The sequence below is a fragment of the Moschus berezovskii genome, chromosome 6 (assembly GCF_049115385.1).
Source record: "Moschus berezovskii isolate FMDL1 chromosome 6, NW_MosBer_1.0, whole genome shotgun sequence".
Lineage (NCBI taxonomy): Eukaryota > Metazoa > Chordata > Mammalia > Artiodactyla > Moschidae > Moschus > Moschus berezovskii.
In genome coordinates, this window is record NC_142465.1 from 14126567 (window position 1) to 14148648 (window position 22082).

The following is a 22082-nucleotide window of genomic DNA, read 5'->3' on the forward strand; positions in this document are numbered from 1 at the left end:
GAGGTCAGCCTGACACAGACTAGAGCAGAGTAGGCAGATGCCCCAGGTGGTCAGACCTGGGGGAACAGCCTCTCCAAACACTCCCCCAGACCTGTCACTTTCCTACTGTGATGGAGTCATTTCTTTTAGAAACAACAGTGGTCTCAATCTTTGTTTTTAAAGCTGTGGATATAAAAAAAAATAAGGAATTGGTCGGGTTGATGTGAAAGTGTGTGCTGGGTGTAGGTTTGCAATCTGCGTCCTCTGCATCAGCACTCTCCAGCTCGAAGCCTTCTAGATAAATGCCTAAAAGCACCCTGGGCCTACAGAGTGGAACTGAAAGTCGAGCATGAGGACCCTGTAATTCTTCAGGAATAACTTAACAAGATATTTCAAAAATATCTGTCATTATTATTGTGACTATTATACCAACACTACTACTGTTACTATTGAGTGCCCATCAATTGCCACATATTTTAAGTTTTGCATATTTTTTCTTATTTAATTTCCATAAGAGGCTATTTTAATGAATCTTACATTGAATAACTTCCTCCAAGTCCCTTAGCTTCCAAGTGACAGAGCTACCAAATGATTGAGTTTTTAATTACTTAACTTATCGTAGAGTTACATGTCCCAAGGGAATGGGACTCAGCAGGTGAATTTGAGTAAGAGGCTTGGGTCTCTTCATCTACCCAGAGGGGAAGTAAGCCCATGGGATATGCCAGCAGCTGAGAGAACACTGGGCCTCCGAAGGGTGCATTACTGAAATACCCACTGGCAAGAACCACCAGCACAAAGTGTTCTCTATTTCCCTCATTCCCCTGATTTATAATTGAACAGATTAATGATTCTTTAAAAAAAAAAAAGCCTTTCCCACACAGTTTAAATTTTATTGATCAAATTGCTTTCCAATTTTTGAATGAGTCATTATAGTAGGCAGAATAATGACCTCTGAAATATGTAGATGTTCAAATCCCCAGAACCTGTGAATGTGTTAAGATTCCATGGTAGAGGGAAATTAAAGTTGTAGATGGAAGTAAGGTTGCTAGACAGTTGATGTTAAAATAGGGAGAGTGTCCTGAACTGTCAAGGTGGGTCCATACCTTATAATTAGAAGTGGAAGAAAGTGAGAGAAGAAAGAGTCAGGGAGGGGGAGGTGATGGAGGAAGCAGAGGTTAGAGTGGGTGCAATGTGAGGACTCTGCTGTCCTCACAGCACTGCTGGTTTGGAGGATGGGGAATGGAACCAGGAGGTAAAGAGTGAAGGCAGCCCCTAGAAACTGGAAAAGGCAAGGAAATGAATCTTCCCTGGAGTCTCTGAAAGCCCAGTGAGACTGTCCTGGGCTTCTGTCTTATAATACTGCTAGAAAACGAATGTGTATTCTTTAAAGCCAGTGGTCCCCAACATTTTTGGCACCAGGAACCAGTTTCACGGAAGACGGCTTTTCTACACATGGGGGTGGGGAATGGTTCAGGTGGTGATGTGCATGATGGGGAGCTATACGGAGCAGCAGATGAAGCTTCCCTTCCTCACCGAACTGCTCACCTCCTGCTGTGTGGCCTGGTTCCTAACAGGCCATGGACCAGTACTGGTCCACGGCCCAAGGGTTGAGGACCCCTGTTTTAAGCCATTAAATCTGTAGTAATTTGGGGGGCAGCAATAGGAAACTTACAGACCTGTGATGATGAAGTACTTTGAAGCATAAGGCACTGTTTTAGAGGCAGTTGGTGAGGGTTAATGCCAGCTTGGCGCAGTGTGAGACTGAATTCCTGGGAAGCCCATGCAAGCATGTCTGGGATGAGGGGTGGACACGTAAGGGCAGGTGCCACTGAATAAAGAGGCAGAGCAGCACCGTTGTGAAGAGAAAGAGGCTTTGTAGCCCACATCCCTGAGTTTGAATCACGGCCCTACAACTTCCTAGCTGTGAAATCAGCAGACTTTAAAAACATCCTACATGACTCAGTTTCTTTCTTTAAAATGAAATTTAAAATAGTACCTAATACTCAAAGGATTATTGTAAGGGTTAAGTAATTTTACATATATGAAACATTCAGAAAAGTTCTTGGTGTACCCTGATTCCTTAACAAATTTTATCCAGCATTATGATTATTTTCTGGTTCACTTTTCTGCTTGATGAGTTTGCGTTCTTTAAATTCAGTTTTTTATCAGAGTCATCCTCTGGGACCCCTCAATAAGTGGGCTAGAAGTTCTGGCAGTGGTTCCCAGGATCAGACCACAGGCCCGTGACTGTGGCAGAGGAAGGTACAGAACAGGATGTAGTGGATACAGTAAGAGAAGTGGGGACCTGAAGAGCAGGAGGAGAGAGTCAGTGAGGCTACTGGCAGTGGTCAGCTGCTGTGTATTAACAGATTTGCTAAGATGCAGCCTGTATTTGAATGTAAATGCACTCTGGATCTGCCAACAGAAGGTCAGAGAAATTAAACAAGCTTTTGGTCTTGACTTCCTCGGAATGTTGACATCTCAAAAAAGAATTTCTCTGTTCTTGTCACTTTTATTCTTTGGAAATCTGAGAATCTGAGTGAAATACGGATTTACATAGAGTCACTCTTTTAAAAATGAGATGCTTATGGGATGGAAGACAAAATAGGTGAAGGAGATTAACAGGAACAAACTTCCAGTTATAAAATAAACAAATCATGGGATATAATGTACAGCATAGGAAACACAGTCAACAGTACTCTAATAACTCTGTACGGTGACGGGTGGTAACTGGAGTTATTGTGATGATCAATTTGTAACGTATTATAAATGTTAAATCACTATGTTGTTTGCTTGAAACTAATAATCAAGGTCATCCACACTTCAATTAAAAAAATTAATGCTTAAAGAAATATAATACTGTTTCTCAAAAAAGTGGTTGTAGTATTTTTTTTAAAAATTCTATATTCATAGGTTTCTATAATATAATTATAAAGTGATCATACTACATTTTAGAAAATGCAATCTATTCTTCCAGATAAACAAAGATGGAAGTTACGGAAAAGACAATTGAGATGCACTTCAGGGGAATTTAAAATTAAAAGCAGGCATAAGACACATTGTCCACACACTACTTGCATTAAACCTATTTTCCATCTGTGCGCACCACTGACCATTGCCAGTTATTTCATAACTTCTACTATCTCATATAAAAATACTACTTCTAATTTATAGAATAGAAATTATATTTCATGTGATAAAAATAAGATAGTATCTGACAAGTAATTTTGCTTTACCTGGTTTTTGCTTGACTTGTCAAAATTAAAAAAAAATTAGCAATCTATTCAAAGTAAATAGTTTCAGATCTCTTCTCAAAAGCAACCATAGTATGAGTTAGCAAGTGTAACAAATCCCATTTAATCCCCAAAAATCTAATTAATTAAAAGTTGAATAAGAGCTAATGTAAGTCTCTTTGACTGAATCCACCATAAAATCCATGGATGATATGACTTAGTTGTACTTTGCTTGTACTTGAAATGGTCACTAGTTTCATCTCAAGGGGCCATTATATCATGTATTGCAAGTGCTATCTTGGCAGGCATAAATATAAACTACACGTTCACTTAAATAGAACTTTACCCTATCCGGTGTAACAAAAAACATGGTTTTAAATGCTTTTTATTAAAACCGTTAGTCTTTGATAATGAGACAGTAGGAAATTCTCAAGTGATTTCATGAACACTGATATGGAACAGAGAAATGGTCCATCAATATTTATGGCCAAGTTGCAGACTTCCAAAGATGACTAAATGAGCATAAGAGGAAGCTTTTAGTAAGATCTTAGAAGTCTGAATGGCACATACTTCTTTCAGAACACTTTTAAACAATTTTACTAAGGGCCAGTGCAGTAAAACAGTTAGGAGAATTGCTACAAGTCTATATTATTGAGAATGAAAGAAAAAATGAGTTCAGGAAAAGAATGCCAATGTTTGACTGAAGAATAGTGAATTGCTATTATTAGCAAAAAGACATTTGAAAGGATTCTGGAAGTACAAATGTTCAGTACCTTTGTGTTTGAAATGGATTAGAGAGAAGGAGGATATGGAAAAAATGACTTGTCTGTATGCATCCAAATCATTCCACCACCCCAGTCCAAACCACCATATCTCTTGCCTATTATATAACACTATCCTAACTGGTCTCTAATTTTACTCTTATCCTGAAATAATCTATTCTCCCTAGAGCACCCAGAGTGATCTCTTTTAACACATAAATCATGTCACTCTTTTGCTTAAGAACCTTCAGTGGTTTCCACTGCAATGAAGTCCAGCATCCCTCAGTGGTTTGTAAAGCTCTCTGTGACCTGGCCTCTGTCCGTCTCACCATCCTCCTCACTCTTATCGCCTCACTACCTCTGCTTTCTTTCTATTCCTCAAACATCAAATAGCCTCATATCTGCCACAGAGCTAGTGCACTGGCCTATTTCCTTCTCCTCTGATGCCTGCTTCCTGGCTTCTCCTTGTCATTCAACCTCAGCGTCAGTGTCACCTCCTTGGAGAGGTCTTGCCTGATCACCTCCCAGAAAGCCATCTCTATTAAAACACACTATTTTGATTCTACCAAGTACTGGTCTCAATAGGATATTTTTTACCTACTTGTTAATTAACTATCCCCTCCAACCATAATGTAAGCACCTGGATAGCAAGGACTGTGCTTTGCTCATGCTGTTTCCAAAGCCCAGTTAATAGTGCCTGGCCCTTCCCAGTAACAAATAGATATTTATTGTTGAATAAATGTAGTTTTTGGAATGGACTGTAATTTCAGACAAAGATACCAAAGTATGGTATCTGTAATAAAACTAGCAGGTTATAAAAGAAAGATAGTTGAGTTCCCAGGACCCTCTGAGAACAAGTCCCATACTCTATTTAACTTCCTCATGTAGCTTCTTTTCATGACTGTCACAAAAATTGAAAATGTCGTCTCATATCCAGTGTTTCTCGTTGCGCAAATAGTAACCTGATACTGAATGGCTTCAAACCACCATTACCCACTGTCATCTTCCCAAGGATGTTTGAACCTCATTTTAAATACACTTTTGCAGACATTGTAGTATAGAGGTATCAAAGCTTCAAACTGTCTCTTCCAAAGGATAGCAAGGAAAAATGTATGCAACTCCAGAATTCCTAATGTTGGCAGATGAATTACTTGGCAGAGTAAGAAGGAGAAATAATTCCTTGCAACTTGTAAGTGTGGCTGTGGGGAATCCATTGAAACTATCGCAGCTTCATATCATTCATCTAAAAAATGGTGTTTTACTGATACTTGCTGTGCAGGGTGTTTTGAGGATTAGGGATAACACGTGAGACGCACCCAGCACACAGCAGGCACTTCAGAGATGGTGATTCTTACCCTTAACAATTTTTCCTGAATTTTCTCTCTCTTTTTTTTTTTTTGAATTTTTCTAAAAACATGAAGCAAAACCTGACCTACCCTTGTCACAAAGTGGAATTTAGAAAGACAGGTATACCTGAGACACATTTTAAGTGAAGGCCCAAAGAGAGTTCCAGACTCTCAGAGCATGAACACTGGCAGGTCTCTGTTTCGTCCTCTTCAGTGGAGCAGTTTTCTAGTAAATGGTTTCAGTATTGTAAAGGGGATCTTCCCAGGGTTAGCACTGTATGGCTGTTTAGTTTGTACACTGTGCAAAGGCAACCGGCCAGGGAGGTAAGCAGGGCTGGAATGCAGCCCACACTCTTGTCATGAAGCCGTGTGCCAGAGGATGTGCGTCTGCACAGATGCCTGCAGTTCTGTAATCTGCACAAAGGCATCAGATAGTCTGTACCTGGCCCTCCTGAAGTATAGAATTTTTTCAAAATAGCGTACATTTCCAGGGAATTTGGCTAAATGAAACATAAAATATGCAATTGTCTCGTTAACATTTTCTGAGGTCACTGTTTTTTTTTTTTGATTGATTTTGTTTGGATTATTAAATCTAATGATTACGTTCCAGCTGTCTAAGAAACTGCACTTTTTGAAAAACCAAACCTATGTGTGTGGGACTTTCCTTGTGTAGAGGGCACCTCTTACCTATGACATGTGGTTTTGCTGTGTTTGTTGCTGCTGCTGCTGTTGCTGCTGCTGAATGAGCAACTGCTGCTGCTGCCGACGCCGGGCTGTCCGCAGCTTTTCAAAGCGAGCCTCCATTTCTTCCAGGACTTTCGGGGTGTACCGCACCACCAGCTTGACGCTGTCCTTAGCGGCCTTAAGCAGCTCTACGGCTTTTTCATGGTGCTCTCCTTCCACACTCTGAAACGACAGTGATATCTCGTAAGGGGAGAGCTTCCATGTTCTTTTCTCTAGAGCTAAATACAAAATTAGTATTACAGTACAACCTCTAACAACTGGAAATTTAAAGAAGGTATGGCAGATTTATGGCCATCAGTGTGATCATTTAGTGCATTTGTAGTTGAACCACGAGCAGGTTACCTGCACTAGGATACAGGATGGATGGAATGGAGGTTCAAGATAGGAGGAGGAGAAATAACGAAGACCTACAAGATAACACTAACATTTAGAACAGCATTTCTAAATTTCACCTGGCAGAGTAATTGCACTGGTCCAGAAACCTTGGGAAAAGTTTAAAAGGAATGATGAAGGGAGATAACGAAAAAGAATTCCTATCTGGTATTAGCACTTAAAGAGAATCTACAATGCTTAAAGTAGTGTCTTATTGATGTAGTAAGAGGAGAGCAAGACAGAATCTGGAAGCGTATCCACCGCATAAAACATATGTTACATGATAAATGTGAAATTCAGAATAAAGGAACAAAGGATTGTTAAATAATGATGCTGGAACAGATAATAATTAAATGATACAAAAGAATGGGGATTCCACTCTCACAGTCTATGCTACATATAGCAGCGTGACTAACAATGTAAATGTAAAAATAAAACCATGAAACAACTAAAATAAAGCATAGGTCAGTGTTCATCATCTTGCAATGTAAAAGTAATTCTTAAGTAAAAATACCAAAAAAGACACCCCCACAAAATCAGATTTAAAATTGAAAGTTTTTAGACTGAAGAGAACAAACTTATGGTTACCAGGGGGACTTGTGGGAGGAAGGGATAGTTAGGGAGTTTAAGATCAACATGTGCACAGTGCTATATTTTAAATGGATAACCAACAAGGACCTATTGCACAGCACAGAGAACTCTGCTCAGTTATGTGGCAGCCTGGATGGGAGAGGAGTCTGGGGGAGAATGGATACGTGTACATGTACGCCTGTGTCTGCTGTGCACCTGAAATTACCACATTTTTAACTGGCTACATTTCAATATAAAAAAGTTTTTTTAAAAAAATGTAAATTTCTATGTCTCACACACTATCAGTTCAGTTCAGTTCCGTTCAGTCGCTCAGTCATGTCCGACTCTTTGTGACCCCATGAATCACAGCACGCCAGGCCACCCTGTCCATCACCAACTCCCGGAGTTTACCCAAACTCATGTCCATCGAGTCGGTGATGCCATCCAACCATCTCATCCTGCCCCCAATCCCTCCCAGCATAGGGGTCTTTTCCAGTGAGTCAGCTCTTCGCATGAGGTGGCCAAAGTATTGGAGTTTCAGCTTCAGCATCAGTCCTTCCAATGAATATTCAGGACTGATTTCCTTTAGAATTGACTGGTTGGATCTCCTTGCAGTCCAAGGGACTCTCAAGAGTCTTCTCCAACACCACAGTTCAAAAGCATCAGTTTTTCAGTGCACAGCTTTCTTTATGGTCCAACTCTCATGTCCATACATGACTACTGGAAAAAACATACCTTTGACTAGATGGATCATTGTCGGCAAAGTAATGTCTTTGCTTTTTAATATACTGTCTAGGTTGGTCATAGCTTTTCTTCCAAGGAGCAAGTACCTTTTAATTTCATGGCTGCAGTCACCATCTGCAGTGATTTTGGAGCCCCCCAAAATAAAGTCTGTCACTGTTTCCACTGTTTCCCCATTCATTTGTCATGAAGTGATGTGACCAGATGCTAGGATCTTAGTTTTTTGAATGTTGAGTTTTAAGCCAGCTTTTTCACTCTCCTCTTTCACTTTCATCAAGAGGCTCTTTAGTTCCTCTTTTGCTTTCTGCCATAAGGGTGGTGTCATCTGCATATCTGAGGTTATTGATATTTCTCCCGGCAATCTTGATTCCAGCTTGTGCTTCATCCAGCCCCGCATTTCGCATGATGTACTCTGCATGTAAGTTAAATAAATAGGTGACAATATAAAGCCTTGATGTACTTCTTCCCCAATTTGGAACCAATTCGTTGTTCCATGTCTGATTCTAAGTGTTGCTTCTTGACGTGCGTACAGATTTCTGAGGAAGCAGGCAAGATGGTTTGGTATTTCCACTGCTTTAAAAATTTTTCACAATTGTTGTGATCCACATAGTCAAAGGCTTTGGCATAGTCAATAAAGCAGAAGTAGATGTTTTTCTGGAATTCTCTTGGTTTTTTAATGAACCAATGGAAGAACTCTTACAAGTCAATAAAGATCTAAGCAAAATGGGCAAGTGAGCTCTAGGACAAATAATAATTTTTAAAAATGGCCAATAAACCTATGAAAAAAATGCCAACCTCCCTTATAATCAAACACATGCAGATGAAAAAATATTTTGTTTTTAATTTTAAAATGGTGAAGATGTATTTTAAAATATGGTGTATTGACAAGGATGTAGGGAAAAGGTACTCATACACTGGTAATACTGTGACAAAAACTAGTACAGTTTTTCTGCTTGACACTGTTGTTATGCAATGGATAAAACCCTTTATAGATAAAGAATTTTACTTTAGAGAAATGTACTAAGGATTAAATCAGACATACACACATAGCTATAAGACAGATATGTCACAAAACAAAACAAAAATTAATTCTTAGCTTTTGAATCTCAAAATACTCTTTTGAACATAATGGCATAGATAACAGTTGGGGTAAGGAAGTTTACTAGAAGTAAACACCAAGAGGCTTCTCCCAGAGCTTCGAAAGTATCTCTAGGTTGGGATTGATGGTTTAGTCACTAAGTTGTGTCCGACTCTTGTGACCCCATGGAACTATAGCCTGCCAGGCTCCTCTGTCCATGGGATTTTCCAAGCAAGAATACTGGAGTAGATTGCCATTTCCTTCTTCAGGGGATCTTCCCGACTCAGGAATCGAACCTGAGTCTCCTGCATTGCAGGCAGATTCTTTACCGACTAAGCCACAAGTGATGAGGGAGAAATAAAACAGAAGAAAATTATAATCAGACATCATAGAACCCTGAGAGGAGGAGACGGTCCTTTCCTCTCAGCTGACCTCCAGGCAGATGACATAACCTCTATTTTATAGGATCAAAGTGCAAAGGCCTTTTTTGACTTGTTTCCCAGGTAAAGCTCAAAGAAATGTGTGTGATGTGACAGATAGGGATCAAGACAGGCTTACATACTGCCAGAACACTGAAGAATGGCACTCACGTGGCAGAAAAGGCCACCCCAAACTTTGTTTAGATTACATTTTCACAACCCAAGCAGAAGGGAGACTCAAATGAATATTACATTGGGTTACCAAAACATAATTTTCATTTTAAGCACACAAGTTATATCTTGAGATTCATAATTACAACTATCATACATATTTGAAGATTTAAGAAATTGTGTTCCATTCTATCATTTGCTTCAGCAAGGTGGACGTGGACTGAGAAAAAAAAAAAAGCTTTGAATTAAACAATGTCATCAGTAGCCTCCAGTCATCTGTCTGAGAGCCAGGCAGATACTAAAGGACTTAAGAAATGACTGTGGAGAGCCCTGAAGGCAACTTATATAACCACTCCTTTGCCAAGTCTGGACTAACTAGAGAGCAGGAGGCTATAAATAGCTGTTGAGCAGAGTGAATTTTTATCTGTGGCTGAAGCCTAGGGAAATAGCCTTATTCATTGATTAATTTATTCATTTAACTATTCACTCAGTCACTGACTTGGTCACTCAACAGATGTTTATTGAGCATTTATTTCACTAGTTATACTCTGCTACGTTCTTTGGAAGAACATGCACAGGGGAAAACTTTGACAACTTTGTACAGTATAAATTCTCTTTCAGTGTACTTGAAATTTCTTTGTAATTTGCCCCAAGGTGAACAGTTAATGTATGGAATTCCATTTTAAAAGGAAAACTGGATGATTTGCTTGTTCATACCCTTCCCTAATTTCTTTTTCAATATTAAAACTAACAAGTTCTATGTTTTAATAACAATGGTTCACCTGTTTTCTATGCCAGATGATTAGTCTCCAGACTTCTTTTTGGCTTTTGTCCTATTTGCTTTTATTTAATAAGGTTGGAAATTCTAGGTCAGACCTTTCAGTTCAGTTCAGTTCAGTTCAGTCGCTCAGTCGTGTCTGACTCTCCGCGACCCCATGAATCACAGCACGCCAGGCCTCCCTGTCCATCACCAACTCCCGGAGTTCACTCAAACTCATGTCCACAGAGTCGGTGATGCCATCCAGCCATCTCATTCTCTGTCGTCCCCTTCTCCTCCCGCCCCCAATCCCTCCCAGCATCGGAGTCCTTTCCAATGAGTCAACTCTTCGCATGAGGTGGCCAAAGTTATCCCTGAGTAGGCACTCTGCCTACAGTTTAGAGTTGCCCCAGGAGGGCTGTGAGATTAATACATGGAGCCATCAGCCTCTCACCACAGTGGATGGCTGAAAGAACTACGGCTTGGGTTTCATTCTCCACCCTGCAGAACTGGCAAGGCTACCTCACTCACCCTCAGCCCTGTTCACCATGCGTGCATGATTGCATACTAAGTCACTTCAGTCATGTCTGACTCTGCGATCCCAAGGACTGTAGCCTGCCAAGCTCCTCTGTCCAAAGATTTTCCAGGCAAGAATACTGGAGAGGGTTGCCATTTCCTTCTCCAGGGGATCTTCCCCACCCAGGGACCAAACCACGTTTCTTCCATCTCCTGCATGGGGACTGGCAGGCAGCTTCTTTACCACTAGTGCCACCTGCTCTCCACCACACACTTAGCAACTGATAAAAAGTAGACTCCAGCATTCTTTGAATCCAGAATTTTTTTTTGTCTCAATGCTCTATCTTTGGCTCAGATAGTGACTCTGATTTTGGGGGGCTCAGCAGAGTTAATGGGTCTCTTGGTCTGAATGTACCTTTCACTGCTTTCCGGGCACAGAATCCACATGGGATCTAGTCAGAGTGTCACACTTCAACATTTCCACTACTAAAAATGCTATGTTAAAAATAATATATATTACATGATTAAGCAGTATGATAGAAACCAAGAGGTAGAAACCAGAGACTTGAAGAAATACAAGCATCTTTGTAGAATGTATCATTTCAAACACTTGTTAACTTTGTTGTTTAAATTGTTTTCAGAAAATCTGTACCTAGAAGACTGTTCTGGGTGTCTCTCCTTTTCCCCTGGCTTTGTCTACTTTATTCATATTTTTGAGGGCATATGTTTGTCTTCTTAATCTATAATTTATCCCTGAAGTGCTTTCAGTCCATCAGTATAACTTAATAAGAATAAGGCAGTTTTCTCTCCTTTCTTTCCCTTTTAAAGTAAGAACAAAAAAGCAGACAACTTTTCTATGGAGTTCCAGTTCCATGGATTTAAAAAGGTCAAGCTATCTGCTCTGTTAGGATACACATGGTGATGAACAAACACCCGTCAATAGGTTTCCCTAGCCCTGACTGTTTATCGTTTATTCCTACTTTTGACTTAGTCTCTTTCTCACGCTTAATGAAACTAAGCCTTATTTCAAGCTAAATATTTAAAACATTTTGAAATATGCTAGTTTATTTGTAAAACAGTTAAGCTGTCTATCACAGATATATTATACACACACACATACAGATACACACACACACACACACACACACACACACACACACACACACCCTTCTGATTCAGGAATTGTCCTTTATAAAAATTAGCCCAGTTTGAGAAGTCACTGAAAACTTGTAGCACTAGCTTTTCACATAGGATGAAAATGTGGCCCTTATGTGATTTGAGGGGGTTTCCCTGGTGGCTCAGAGGTTAAAGCGTCTGCCTGCAATGCGGGAGACCTGGGTTTGATCCCTGGGTCGGGAAGATCCCCTGGAGAAGGAAATGGCAACCCAATCCAGTATTCTTGCCTGGAGAATCCCATGGGCGGAGCAGCCTGGTGGGCTACAGTTCATGGGGTTGCAAAGAGTCGGACACGACTGAGCGACTTCACTTCACTTCACTTCACTTCAGGAAAACTTCTGATTTTAAAGTGGAATCCCCTCCTTCATTAAAAAACCGGAAATTGCATACTTTCCATAAGAGCTTTCCAAACTTTCTAAAACAAATTTTGCAATTTTAGATTTCATCCTCTTGCTTTAATGGTTCTGTTGTACCTACTGCAATCTGAGGAAGTCATTAGAATGGATTAAGTTAACATGGCTTTTCAACAGACATCTGATAAAAGGTGTATGTCATGAAGGTGAGGGGTGGTGAGGAAGGCATGGGGTAAACTCGGTATCCAGGAAACATTCAGACCAAAGAGAAGTGGTCCAAAAAGAGAAAAGCCCCCCACAATATTACCTACCCCACAGAAGCACCTAGGCTGGACACGGGCCTTCAACAAATCGAAGTGCGCAAGGAGGGACGACATTCCCATCTTGAGAATACTCCTTTCCCTTGCTGACGATTTAGAAAGCACACGTAGGAATCAGTACGAAAAGGAGAGTGCAAATGGTTCTATTACCATTTCCAACGGCTTAAGAACTGGATCTTCTATAATGTTAATATATAAAGGAATATATTTTCATTCAGGAATGTGAGAAAAATTAGCTCAGTAAGTAATGAGATGCATACTTATTTCATTAGTAATCTCATGCAGTAGTAGAAAGCTCTGGAAAGCTTTAAAGTTAATCTGATGGAACTTTAACAAATCAGTAGATGGTGAATGAACCAACTTTTCAACATGGTCGTGTTCCAATTTTTCACTAGTTTTTATTTCCACACATTGTGAGTTGTCAAAATGGCTGCTATTTCTTGGTACCCTCAGTGTCCTGGCTGATTAAGAATCTTAAAAAGCGGGAGTTTTGGATTACATTGCATACTTGCTCATGATAGGTACTCTCTCTTCCCTGCTATAGAGAAACTAGCTGCTAAATTTTGATCTCAGACCTCCAGTGGAAGAGATGCCTGCCTGGAAAGGGACCTCATTATCTGAGCACAATCAACTGCCAAATGAGCAGCACCCAGGACTCCACTGAATTCTTTCTCTGTGAGGATTACGTGAACACAATCCTGACCCAGCTTGCTGATAAGCTGTTTAACACTTTGCTGGATAACCACGAGCTGGCTACACCTCTCAGTTACTGGAGGAATATCTAGAGCCAAGTTGATGCTTAGGCTCCTAAATACATCAGCCACTCTTTTGGAGTAAAGGCCAAATGATGTCATCAAGAAAGAAATGATATCAAGGATATTGGGTTATGATATTTGAGTACAATTAAGCATCTCAGAAACTCAGAACCTTCTAGCTGTAAAGGCCCTTAGAAACCACCTCATTTGTCTCCTTGCATCTTAATACATATGAAAATACAGACTTAAGAGTGGCTGTGACCTGGTCCATTTTATAAATTTTTTAGTTGCAATGCTGGATTAGAACTCATTATCTTTGATGACAGCTCTTTTAACAATCTCATTCTGCTTTTCAAGATGAACTAATTTAGGTTGTGGTGGGCTAGTTTTTACAGGATGTGAAGGATAGGAATTAATGACGAGTATAAGATGTGTCAACTCCTAGCTCTAAAGCATATAAACTGGCTGGTGAAGAAGCACTATGAAACTACATGCTCACTATTAGAGGATTATAGTTCTCAACATTACAGACATTTCTCCAAAGAAGACATACAGATGGCTAACAAACACATGAAAAGATGCTCAACATCACTCATAATCAGAGAAATGCAAATCAAAACCACAATGAGGTACCATTTCACGCCAGTCAGAATGGCTGCTATCCAAAAGTTTACAAGCAATAAATGCTGGAGAGGGTATGGAGAAAAGGGAACCCTCTTACACTGTTGGTGGGAATGCAAACTAGTACAGCCACTATGGAGAACAGTGTGGAGATTCCTTAAAAAACTGGAAATAGAACTGCCATACGACCCAGCAATCACACTCCTGGGCATATACACCGAGGAAACCAGAATTGAAAGAGACACATGTACTCCAATGTTCATTGCAACACTGTTTATAATAGCCAGGACATGGAAGCAACCTAGATGTCCATCTGCAGACGAATGGATAAGAAAGCTTTGATACATATACACACTGGAGTATTACTCAACCATTAAAAAGAATACATTTGAATCAGTTCTAATGAGGTGGATGAAACTGGAGCCTATTATACAGAGTGAAGTAAGCCAGAAAGAAAAACACCAAACAGTACACTAACGCATATATATGGAATTTAGAAAGATGGTAACAATAACCCTGTATACGAGACAGCAAAAGAGACACAGATGTATAGAACAGTCTTTTGGACTCTGTGGGAGAGGGTGAGGGTGGGATGATTTGGGAGAATGGCATTGAAACATGTATATTATCATGTGTGAAACGAATCGCCAGTTCAGGTTCAGTGCATGATACAGGATGCTCGGGGCTGGTGTACTGGGATGAACCAGAGGGATGGGATGGGGAGGGAGGTGGGAGGGGTGTTCAAGATGGGGAACACATGTTTAAAAAAAAAAAAAAAGGCCCTCTATAGCCAAAGACAGACGCACTTCTTTCCTACAAAGGTAATTGTGGAAAATTCTTTCATTTGAACTGAAATGATCATTTATACATAATAAACATGGGTATGTGTGTGTGAGCCTCTGTGTGTGTGTGTGTGAGTGTGTATTCTAACATTCAGTGAGCACTTATTCAGTGTGAGGCACTGCTAGCTGCTTTGTGTGCATTATATCTAATCCTTATAATAACACTACAAGAAAGGCAATACAGAGCCTAAGAAATTTGTCCCAGGTCCCCAACTAGTCAGTGAAACAGATGGAACGTAACTGAGATCTGTTTCCAGAGACGAGACTCTTACTGACTAATCCATAACCTTGAAGAAGATAATAGAAAGTAAATATTGTCTCAGTGGCTCTCCTTTTCATGGGTACTTTCAGATCAGTTGTTTTTGAACTTGAATGTACACAGAAATCAATTTAAGCACTTATAAAATACAGAGACCTAGGTTGTATCCTAGATTTGCCATATCAAGATCTGCCGCAGTATGACCTAGAACATGCAACAGCATGAAACTCTGACACAGCCAGCCAGTCACTGATGTGAAGATTAGTGTTTAGACATGGTGCCCTTGACTACAACCACCTCGAACAGTTCACGTCCTCTTTAACAGTTCCTTTACTATGTTACTCCAGGAGAGAGACCTGGGTCGGTGAGGGGAATCTTACAATATTGCCTTGGTGTAGTATTTTTGCCTCTAGTCAGTATTTTTGGTCATTAAAAAAAGGCATATTGATTGGATGTTTAATTAAGAACAGACTATCCCCACACAAATTACAGGATATATTCAGGGGAAAAAAAAAAACAACCTTTATGATTCTCTGATCCTCTCCTTTTCTCAAATAGGTTAATATCCTCTCTAAATGTATTCTTTTTTTTTCTGAAGAAAAGTGGCAGGTGTAAACAGTACTACATTTCTCCTTTGGAAACAATATGCTAATTGTCTTCCATAGTGCTTTGTTCCTGCCTAAATGCTGATATCTGTGTCAGCGCACTGTCACTGATCAGTTTACAATCATTCTGCCGACACCAGACCGTCCGAGAGCAGGATGAGTCTTATTTATCTCTGTGCAGCATCTACTGTGTGCTCAGTAAATACTTAGTCGATGAATAAGTCATACATACACACATATATATTTCCTATTAAGCTAAGGAGCCAGTACCGCATAGGTTTGAATTTGAACTTCTTCACATAGCAGCTTTGTGAGCTCAGACAAACTGCTTAGCATCCCTGAGTCTCAATTTTCTCATCTGTAAAACAGGTATCAGAGAGTATCTACTTTATAGAATCACTGTATTTAATATACACAAAGCACCTGGGAGAGAGCCTGGCACTTCAAAAGGGCCCAGCAAACACTGGCTCTTTGCTGAACTGTTTCCTGTGTGATCATGTCACTGGAGGGCTTCAGGCATTCAAGGACAAGCAGTTACAAGCAGTAACAAAATACAATTTGCCTTTGGAATAGGTAGAAGTTTCTTTTATATTATCTGCTGCTGCTGCTAAGTCACTTCAGTTCAGTTCAGTTCAGTTCAGTCGCTCAGTCGTGTCCAACTCTCCGCGACCCCATGAATCATAGCACGCCAGGCCTCCCTGTCTATCACCAACTCCCGGAGTACACTCAAACTCATGTCCACAGAGTCGGTGATGCCATCCAGCCATCTCATTCTCCGTCGTCCCCTTCTCCTCCCGCCCCCAACCTTTCCCAGCATCAGAGTCTTTTCCAGTGAGTCAACTCGCTGCATGAAGTGGCCAAAGTATTGCAGTTTCAGCTTTAGCATCAGTCCCTCCAATGAACATCCAGGATTGATCTCCTTTAGAATGGACTGGTTGGATCTCCTTGCAGTATAAGGGACTCTCAAGAGTCTTCTCCAACACCACAGTTCAAAAGCATCGATTCTTCGGCGATCAGCTTTCTTCACAGTCCAACTCTCACATCCATACATAAGTCACTTCAGTCGCGTCCAACTCTGTGTGACCCCATAGACAGAAGCCCACCAGGCTCCCCCGTCCCTGGGATTCTCCAGGCAAGAGTACTGGAGAGGCTTGCCATTGCCTTCTCAGCATACTAAAAAGCAGTGACATCACTTTGTCAACAAAGTTGTGTACAGTCCAAGCTATGGGTTTTCCAGGAGTCATGTATGGATGTGAGACGTGGACCATAAAGAAGTCTAAATACCAAAGAATTAATGCTTTCAAACTGTGGTGCTGGAGCACACATGAAAGTCCCTTGGACTGCATGGAGATCAAATCAGTCAATCCTAAAGGAAATCCTGAATATTCATTGGAAGGACTAATGCTGAAGCTCCAATAATATGGCCACCTGATGCGAAGAGCTGACTCACTAGAAAAGACCCTGATGCTGGTAAAGATTGAAGGTGGGAGAAGGGAATGACAGAGGATGAGATGGTTGGATGGCATTACTGACTCAATGGACACGAGTTTGAGTAAACTTTGGGAGATGGTGAAGAACAGGGAAGTCTGGCGTGCTGCAGTCCACGGGGTCACAAAGAGTTGGACACGACTGAGCGACTGAACAACAACAAAACATATATATGGCTTCCCAGGTGTCTCAGTGCTAAAGAATCTACCTCCCAATCAAGAGACTGAGGAGACACAGGTTCAATCCCTGGGTCGGGAAGATCCCCTGGAGCAGAAAATGGTAACCAACTACAGTATCCTTGCTTGGAAATTCCACGGAAAGAGGAGCCTGAGGGGGTACAGTCCACAGGGTCGCAAGGAGTCAGAGATGACTGAGCACACACACATGCACACATATACATACATGCACATACAAACCATCTTTAAGAGTATAAATGTGAACACTAGAGATGTGAAACCAGAACAAAGCTGTGTGGAAAAATATTCCCAGAAAATGAGATCTTTAAATCAGTCTGTTAATTTTTGAGTGGTAGGCTTCATGTGGGAAGTCAAGATTACAAGGAACCCTACCAATCATGATTCATACTGATTTGTGCTTCCAAAATACATGATCTGCCCACCTACACTCTCCCTAGTCATGACACTCGGACACTAAATCCACCCCAAACCCCAAGCAGAGCCTTTTGCAAATATTCAGAAGTAGGAACATCAAAACTGCTGACTCTCAGTATTTGCTTCCAGGTCTGGTTTGGTATCTTTTTTTTAGGATGTTAGTTCTAGAAGGTCTGTAGGTCTTCATTGAACTGTCAACTTCAGCTTCTTCAGCATTACTGGTCAGGGCATAGACCTGAATTACTGTGATATTGAATGGTTTGCCTTGGAAATGAACAGAGAGATCACCCTGTCATTGAGATTGCATCCAAGTACTGCATTTCAGACTCTTTTGTTGACTATGATGGCTACTAAATTTCTTCTAAGGGATTCTTGCTCACAGTAGTGGATATAATGGTCATCTGAGTTAAATTCACCCATTCCAGTCCATTTTAGTTTGCTGATTCCTAAAATGTCGACGTTCACTCCTGCCATCTCTTGTTTGACAGCTTCCAATTTACCTTGATCGGTGGACCTAACATTCCAGGTTCCCATACAATATTGCTCTTTACAGCTTCGGACTTTGCTTCTGTCACCAGTCATATCCACAATTGGATGGTGTTCTTTCTTTGGCTCTTGTCTCTTCATTCTTTCTAGAGTTATTTATCTACTGATCTCCAGTAGCAAATTGGGTACCTACTGAACTGTGGAGTTCATCTTTCACTGTCCTATCTTTTTGCCTTTTCATACTGTTCATGGGGTTCTCAAGGCAAGAATACTGAAGTGGTTTGCCATTCCCTTCTCCAGTGGACCACATTCTGTCAGACCTCTCCACCATGACCCATCCATCTTGGGTGGCCCTACACGGCATGGCTCATAGTTTCACTGAGTTAGACAAAGATGTGGTCCATGTGATCAGATAGGTTAGTGTTCTGTGACTGTGGGTTTCAGTCTGTTTGCCCTCTCATGGAGAGGATAAGAGGCTTATGGAACCTTCCTGATGGGAGAGACTGACTGAGGGGGAAACTGGCTCTTGTTCTGATGGGCAGGGCCATGCTCAGTAAATCTTTAATCCAAGTTTATGTTGATGGGTAGTCTGTGTTCCCTCCCTGCTATTTACCTGGGCCAAACTATGCTGGAGATAATACAGATAATGGCTACCTCCTTACAAAGATCACATGCATGTACTGCTACACTCACTGCCCCCAACCCTGCAGTAAGCCACCACTGACCCACTCTTCTGTTGGAGACTCCTGGACACTCCAGCAAGTCCTTTTCATTATAGAGGACTGGAATGCAAAAGTAGAAAGTCAAGAAACACCTGGAAAAACAGGAAAACTTGACTTGAAGTACAGAATGAATAAAGGCTAATAGACTTTTGCCAAGAGAACACACTGGTCATAGCAAACACCCTCTTCCAACAACACAAGAGAAGACTCTACACATAACATCACCAGATGGTCAATACCGAAATCAGATTGATTATATTGTTTTCAGCCAAAGATGGAGAAGCTTTACACAGTCAGCAAAAACAAGACTGGAAGCTGAGTGTGGCTCAAGTCATGAACTCCTTGTTGCCAAATTCAGACTTAAATTGAAGAAAGTAGGGAACACCACTAGACCATTCAGGTATGATCTAAATCAAATCCCTTACAATTATACAGTGGAAGTGAAAAATAGATTCAAGGGATTAGATCTGATATACAGAAGGCCTGAAGAACTATGGACATGACTATGGACATGACGAACTGTACAGCAGGCAGTGAACAAGACCCTCCCCAAGAAAAAGAAATGGAAAAAGGCAAATGGCTGTCTGAGGGGGCCTTAAAATAGCTGTGAAAAGAAGAGAAGCAAAAAGCAAAGGAGAAAAGGAAAGATAAACTCATTTGAATGCAAAGTTCCAAAGAATAGCAAGGAGAGATAAGAAAACCTTCTTCAGTCATCAGTGCAAAGAAACAGGAAAATAATAGAATGGGAAAGACTAGAGATCTCTTTAAGAAAATGAGATACATACCAAGGGAACATTTCATGCAAAGATGGGCACAATAAAGGACAGAAACGGTATGGACCTAACAGAAGCAGAAGATATTAAGAAGAGGTGGCAAGAATACACAGAAGAACTATACAAAAGAGATCTACAAGACCCAGAAATGATCATGATGGTATGATTACTCACCTAGAGCCAGACATCCTGGAATGTGAAGTCGAGTGGGCCTTAGGAAGCATCACTACAAACAAAGCTAGTGGAGGCGATGGAATCCCAGTTGAGCTATTTCAAATCCTAAAAGATGATGCTGTGAAAGTGCCGCATTCAATATGCCAGCAAATTTGGAAAACTCAGCAGTGGCCACAGGACTGGAAAAGATCAGTCTTCATTCCAATCCCAAAGAAAGGCAATGCCAAAGAATGCTCAAACTACTGCACAACTGCACTCATCTCACATGCTAGCAAAGTAATGGTCAAAATTCTCCAAGCCAGGCTTCAGCAATGTGTGAACTTCCAGATGTTCAAGCTGGTTTCAGAAAAGGCAGAGGCACCAGAGATCAAGTTGCCAACATCCGGTGGATTATCGAAAAAGAAAGAAAGTTCCAGAAAAACATTTATTTCTGCTTTATTGACTATGCCAAAGCCTTTGACTATATGAATCACCACAAACTGTGGAAAATTCTGAAAGAGATGGGAATACCAGACCACCTGACCTGCCTCTTGAGAAACTTGTATGTAGATCAGGAAGCAACAGTTAGAACTGGACATTGAAAAACAGACTGGTTCCAAATACAGAAAGGAGTATGTCAAGGCTGTATATTGTCACCCTGTTTATTTAACTTATATGCTGAGTACATCGTGTGAAATGCTGGGCTGGATGAAGCACAAGGTGGAATCAAAATTGCTGGGAAAAATATCAATAACTTCTGATATGCAGATGACACCACCCTTATGGCAGAAAGTGAAGAAGAATGAAAGAGCCTGTTGATGAAAGTGAAAGAGGAGAGTGAAAAAGTTGGCTTAAACCTCTACATTCAAAAAACTAAAATCATGGCATCTGGTCCCATCACTTCATGGGAAATAGATGAGGAAACAGTGTAAATAGTCAGAGACTTTATTTTGGGGGGCTCTAAAATCCCTGCAGATGTTGACTGCAGCCATGAAATTAGAAGAGGCTTACTCCTTTGAAGAAAAATTATGTCCAAACCTAGACAGCATATTAAAAAGCAGAGACATTACTTTGCCAAAAAAGGTCTGTCTAGTCAAGGCTATGTTTTTTTTTTTTTTCTTCCAGTAGTCATGTGTGGATGTGAGAGTTGGACTATAAAGAAAGCTGAGTGCCAAAGAATTGATGCTTCTGAACTGTGGTATTGCCGAAGACTCTTGAGAGTCCCTTGGACTGCAAGGAGATCCATCCAGTCCATCCTAAAGGAAATCAGTCCTGAGTGTTCATTGGAAGGACTGATGCTGAAGCTGAAACTCCAATACTTTGGCCACCTGCTGCGAAGAACTGACTCATTTGAAAAATCCCTGATGCTAGGAAAGACTGAAGGCGGGAGAAGGGGACAACAGAGGATGAGATGCTTGGATGGCAACACTGACTCAATGGACATGAGTTTGAGTGAACTCCAGGAGTTGGTGATGGACAGGGAGGCCTGGTGTGCTGCAGTCCATGGGGTCACAAGGAGTCGGACACGATTTAGTGACTGAACTGACTGAGCTGTACTGGTTTGGTATGAGTGGGGTTTTGGGGGTGGTGATAACATACCCACCTAAAGCTACCTCCCTCATACTCGGTGCTATTACAGATCCACTTAGGCATGCAAATACATCTCAGTCACTAAAATCAAGTGTGACTCCTTCATCGAATCATCAGACCAGCCCACAGTACAGCCAGTGTGAGAGAGTGACAGGCCACAAAGGCCAGGGGTTTGAGTCCTAATTGATCACTGCTGAAGAGTGTGCCCTCTAGAAAATGACCTCTCATCTTTTGTTCAGGTCTCAGATGGACACTGTCCTAGTTTACTACTGAGTCCCCCAAAAGGCCTTGGTCCTGGGCAAGCCTAGATAGGTGGTCACTGATGAAGACACAGGCTGTAAAGATTGAATGATGCATAATAGTGCATGGTACATGCTATTTCCTCAGTAAATGTTTGTCTTTACAGTATCCCTTGTGGTATTTGAATTTTCAATAGATATTAAGGGGAGAAGTTTTATTAAAGAAGGAATGGTCTATTGAACACCAAAGGGCAGTATGAGGAAAGGGAAGGAGAGATCTGAGATAAAAGGAAGAATAGGTTCAAGGGCAGATGAGTCATTTTTGTTTACTCTGAAATTCTTCCAACACCTTAAAGACAGAACTAACACCATGGAGCATTCTCGCCTTCTGGTATCGCAGAA

At 40.9% G+C, this 22082-nt stretch overlaps 1 protein-coding gene across 2 annotated transcripts in view; it reads right to left on the reverse strand.

Annotated features, from left to right (window-relative positions):
* Positions 1-22082, reverse strand: part of LIN7A (lin-7 cell polarity scaffold A) — a 161352-nt gene that overhangs the window by 6843 nt on the left and 132427 nt on the right. For both annotated transcript variants that reach the window (XM_055395772.2, XM_088836827.1), the window contains one exon: positions 6007-6225. In XM_055395772.2, the coding sequence (XP_055251747.1) occupies positions 6007-6225 (219 nt within the window). The remainder of the gene's footprint in view (positions 1-6006; positions 6226-22082) is intronic.